Source organism: Prionailurus bengalensis, chromosome D1, assembly GCF_016509475.1.
Source record: "Prionailurus bengalensis isolate Pbe53 chromosome D1, Fcat_Pben_1.1_paternal_pri, whole genome shotgun sequence".
NCBI classification, from domain to species: Eukaryota; Metazoa; Chordata; class Mammalia; order Carnivora; family Felidae; genus Prionailurus; species Prionailurus bengalensis.
The window spans coordinates 14,646,320-14,651,210 of NC_057346.1; the positions used below are offsets into that span (position 1 = coordinate 14,646,320).

General features: G+C 58.6%; 1 protein-coding gene across 3 annotated transcripts; it reads left to right on the top strand.

The window, feature by feature from the left end:
* On the top strand, positions 1–2,752 carry APOC3 (apolipoprotein C3). Of its 3 annotated transcripts, XM_043579410.1 has the most exons (5): positions 9–127; positions 390–519; positions 742–808; positions 975–1,098; positions 2,207–2,752. In XM_043579410.1, the coding sequence occupies exons 3-5, from the start codon at positions 754–756 to the stop codon at positions 2,328–2,330; spliced, it is 303 nt and encodes a 100-aa protein (XP_043435345.1). In that variant the 5' UTR covers positions 9–127; positions 390–519; positions 742–753; the 3' UTR covers positions 2,331–2,752. The 3 variants fall into 3 exon arrangements, with proteins under 3 accessions (XP_043435343.1, XP_043435345.1, XP_043435346.1); XM_043579408.1 differs by lacking the exon at positions 390–519 and having other exon boundaries at positions 1–127; XM_043579411.1 differs by lacking the exon at positions 390–519 and having other exon boundaries at positions 70–127; positions 747–808.
* The last annotated feature ends 2,139 nt before the right edge of the window (positions 2,753–4,891 follow it).

Sequence of the window (4,891 nt, forward strand, 5' to 3'; positions counted from 1 at the left end):
CTGATCAGCAGGTGACCTTTGCCCAGCTCACTGGGCCCTCTGTGCCTGCTGTCCTGGAGACAATATAAACCAGGTCAGAACCCTCGGGTCTGCCTGCTCAGTTCATCCCAAGAAACCGCTGCTCCAGGTAATGCCCCCTGGGGAAGAGGAGGGTGAGGGAGAAAGGAGAGGCAGGATGGTGAGGGGCAGAGGATGGTCCCTGCCCAGACCGGCCAGCACAGACTGGAGAAGGGCTTACTGGAGCCAAGGAAGCCCCGGGGCTAGAGAAGCGGCCAGCACCTCCAGTTGCACACTGGGGGAAACCGAGGCTCATGGAAGGCAGGGCACTTGCTCACAGCAGGACCGGAACTGGCTCCAAATCCATGCACTTCCCCTCACTCTGTGTTTAGGACTGGAAGAAGCCTTAGACCCCAGACAGAAAAACCGAGGCCCAGAGAGGGACAGGAATCTACCCCAAGTCACACAACGTGTTAGTGGCAGGAGCCAGGCCAGAACCCGGGTGCCTTGATTCCTGGTCTGGTGGGTTTTCTGCTCTGGCCCTCGGCCCCACGCTCTCTCCCAGCCTGGCTCTGCCCGAGGCCCCTGGCTGAAAGCCCTTCACCTGTCGTGTTAGCTGGCAGCAGGCCCTCTCTCCTCCTGGCTTGACCCAGCTCAGGATCCACGGCAGGGGCCACACCACCTCCCCAGGGAGGACCAGAGGTGGGGGGCTTGGGGTACCCCTCTCAAGACACTTCCCCGCAGGACAGAGGTGCCATGCAGTCCCGGGTCCTTCTCGTCACTGCCCTCCTGGTGCTCCTGGCCTCTGCCCGTAAGCAGCTCGTGGGGACAGGGCTAGGGATAGGGAGGGGCGGGCAGCCGTCTGCCTGGACGACCTGGGAATGGCTTGAGGATCCCACACCCTGGCCGGTGGCTGGGCGGAGGCGAAGGGCTCCCCAGAGGCCAGTCTATCTCACTCCACCCCGCTCTCCCGGCAGGAGCTACAGAGGGGGAGGACCCCTCCCTTCTGGGCCTTATGCAGGGTTACGTCCAGCATGCCACCAAGACCGCCCAGGACACACTGACCACCGTGCGGGAGTTCCCGGTGGCCCAGCAGGCCAGGTACACCCTCACATCTCGGTGCTCGGTGCCGGCTCTGGGCTCCCTCCCGCCCCTGACTCAGCAGAGCCGGGGCAGTGGGGCTGTGGCTTGCCCACACCCACTGGGACCTGTGCCTCTCGGAGCCTCCATGCTCTGGTCTATGGAACGGGGCCCTCACGGGGCTTTCTCGGGCTGGAGAGATGGAGGCGGGCTGTAGCCTTCCTCCCCCTCATCTCCTCCTGGCCTCTTCGCCCTTTGTGGGCCCTCCCTTCTCCAGGCTCTCTGCACGGCTCTAAGGAAGGCCCTGTTAGCTCTTGCTCCCACTCCCTTTTTCTGGTGGAGGTTGGCTGGGAGGTCCCACCCAATCCAATTTTCAGCCTGGTGTGTGTGTGTGTGTGTGTGTGTGTGTGTGTGTGTGTGTCTTTCTGCCTTGTGCCAAGACTTGGGGCCTGTGTGAACAGAAGTCTGTGCTTCCTCTCCCATCCTGCCCTGCCTTCTAGTCCTCTCTTCTCCCCTGCTCCCTTCCTCACCTCCACTGCGAGTTGGCCAGCATTCACATAGCTGAGGCGCTCACAGAATTTCACAGTCCTCAGAACCGGCTGTGGAGTGGGTATTGTTTGTGCCATTTTGCACATGAGAAAATGGAGGCTCAGAGAGGTTAAGGGACCCCCCCCCTCCGCCCCCCCGCCGCCCAGATCACACAGCTAATTCATCCTCTGAGGATTTTCCAAAAGAGAGACTGCTTCCCTCTGCCCCACCCAACTCAGAGCCACCAGGTTGTATAACCTGGGCGGGCATCATTTGCCTCGAATAGAATGACAGCCCAGGCTTTACAAATCTCCCACTCAACCACTCCCCTCCAGCTGGCCTCAGACCCATGGTGACCCAGAGGTCTGCCCCACCCCGGAGAAACAAGCTGGACTTGTGCTAGGGTCCCATCACCCCCTCCAGCATCTCTTCTGCCTGAGGTGACAGCAGAAGGGGTCTTGGCCTGAGGTGTCAGGGGCGTTGCTGGAGGAGGTTGAGAGGGAGGGTGGAGAGGCAGTGGGGATACGGCAGGGGCCCCGCCGCCTTCACGTGAGCTCTTACCCCCACTTCCATTGCTTCCCCTTACTGATTTAACCCTCAGGGCCTGGGTGACCGGTCGCTTCACCTCCCTGAAAGACTACTGGAGCACGCTTACAGGCAAGTTCTCCGGGTTCTGGGATTCGACCTTTGCCGTCACACCGACGCCAGCCTCTGAAGCCAAGTGAGACCTTGACGCAGCACGTCTTCCTGCCCATCCAGCCCGCTGGCTCCTTGGGCCATCCCAAAAGTCGCTTGAAAGTGACGGCATTCTCACCTTCCGCCCCACCCCAGACCTGGCCCACCCCCAAGCCTCCTGCCCTGCCAATAAAACTGGATGAGAAGCTGCCGCGAGTGGGACGTCCCACGCATGCCATGTGTGTTCGGGCGTGGAAATGGGCCAGGGCTCTTCTGTGGGTGGGCGCTGGGCTGCGTCCCACTCAGCCTGCCTGGGGCCAGTGCCCTACGTGCCCGTTAGCAGTCGGGTGGTGTCTGGGCCCAAGTTTCCTCATCACACGGAGGCAGGAGAACTCTGCTTCCACAGGCTTGTGTGGAGGAGAAGATGGGGTAAGAGGTCCGACAACACTTTGATAAACTGTCAGATGCTGTACAACATGACTTGAGTGTGTGATCTGTGCCAGGCATCGTGCCTGGCATCTTTGTGCCATCCGTCAGCAGAGCTGTCACTGCTGTCTGTGGAGCTCTGTGGAGCTGACTCGCGCTACCCAGGCCGCCTGGCCCTCTCAGCCACACTTGAGGGAAGGAGGCTGATGGGGAGTGGCTGGAATAAGATACAACTAGGCTGTGGTTTGGGGGCCATCATTTTATATCAGCCTTAGTTTCTTATCTGTTAAGTGGGTGCAACAATGCCACCTCCACTGTAGATTGGTTGAATGAATGAATGAATGAATGAGGCTGCGCAGAGCACCTGGCACATCAAAGTACCTTGTAAATGGTCATCCTTGTTGCTCTAGGCTGAGCTGATTTCCCCTTGGGACCCGAATTGGAGCCGGGGGGAATCCGGCGTCTCAGGAACTAAGAAGGAACCCAAAGTTACCCAACAGAGGCTGTTTCCCTTGTGTCCCCACCCCCCAACAGATGTTCACGTCAGGGAGTCCCAGAACCACAGACTACTTGGGCAGGCCCTCGCTCTTCCAAGGAAAAAACTGAGGTTCAGAAAGGTGAAGGCACTTGCCCAATGTCACAGAATCAGCAAATGGCGGAGCTGGACCTGAAGCTCAGATCAGCTGCTCATATTCTGCTCAGCTGACACAGAAAAACACTTCGTTCCTCCTACGCTGGGTGTCAGGGGGCTCCTTGGCACATCTGGCTGACATCAGCACCTCCGGCCCCATGTGGAGACATCTGCTCTCCCTTTGGAAATCCACCTGGGCTTTTCATCTGGCCCAACTGGGCCAGGGATCCCAGCACCCACACCTGGAAAGTGTTCTCACCCAGATCTGGGCTTGACACCTATTACGGCTCTTGATGGCTAGGAACTAAAAAGCCCACTGCTTTACCCAGAAGTTTGCAAGACGCGCTGGAGATGGGGGGAGAGGCAGGGGGCAAAAGGCCCCGTGGGGAGACGGCAGGGAAAGTTCCCTCAGGGCACTGCCCAGATCTCTGATCTGTGAATCTGGGCACGCACATGGGGGTAAGTACCTGAGTGTGAAGAGGGGGCCGGCTGCGCATAGGAGTGTGCGCTTGAGAACGTGCATGCGCCTGTGCACAGCCGTGTGAACTCGAGTGCCTGACCACACGCTTTTTTAAAAAACGACCCAGAATGCGTCTGAAAAGGGTTACCGAACCCATCCAGCTCTTCAGCCCTGGCCTGTGACTTCCGGGTTCAGCTTTGTCATCAGTATCATGGATGTAGTGGCGGTCTACCCAGGATTTGGGGGAGGATGCAGTGAGATGACGGATATGAATGCATTTTAGAAATAAAAGTGGGCTAATTACCTGTAATCAGGTGGGGGTTATTGTTCTGACTCAGGCTTGGAGCCCCGCGGAGCGGGGGAGGGCTGGTTTACACAGCTGTGCTGGAGGAAACATCCGCTGCTTCTGGAAAGGGCGGGACCCTGAGGAGTGGCATGCTGCCCTTGTGAAAAAAAGAAAAGGGAAGCGTCTGTTTTCTCGTTTTTGGAATTCATCAAGAAGGAAGGAGCAAAGGCTAAGCTCTTTGTTTGAGCTCGTCCCTAATCCTTCCAGCCCCAGGGGCTCCTTGAGGCCCACCCCAGCCCACCTAGAGCCAGAGTGCTGGCGGGGCTCCTGGCCTGGCCTGTGGGGGGGGGGGGGGTGACACTCCCCACCCAGACGGAGCCCACTTCTCCCAGCAAAGCCAGCCCTGTTTCCTGACCCTCCTCCAACAGGGCTGCGGTTCTTCTCACATGAGGAGTTTTCAGGTTACTCGGCGTTGGATTGTCTGTCACCTTGCCTGGTCCTCTATGATTTCCTCTCTGTTTGGGCCTCCTCGGGAAGGGGACTCCATCCACTACCTCACTCCTAGCGGCCGGGTCCTCGCATGAGGACCCTGAGGGGCCCAGGTTCCGAGCTGATGGGTTCCGGCTCCCTGTCCCCTGGTCAGAGGCCCTGGCGCGGTGACGTCCCCTCCGCCGCCCGCACCCCGTTCCCATTCTCCCCCCAAAAAAGAATTTATAGTTTTTTGGAGCACATTTTATTGTTTAAAAATCACAACTGAAGCCTCAACAAACACAAAAACAAAACAAAACAATGCAGCCCAACACGGGCG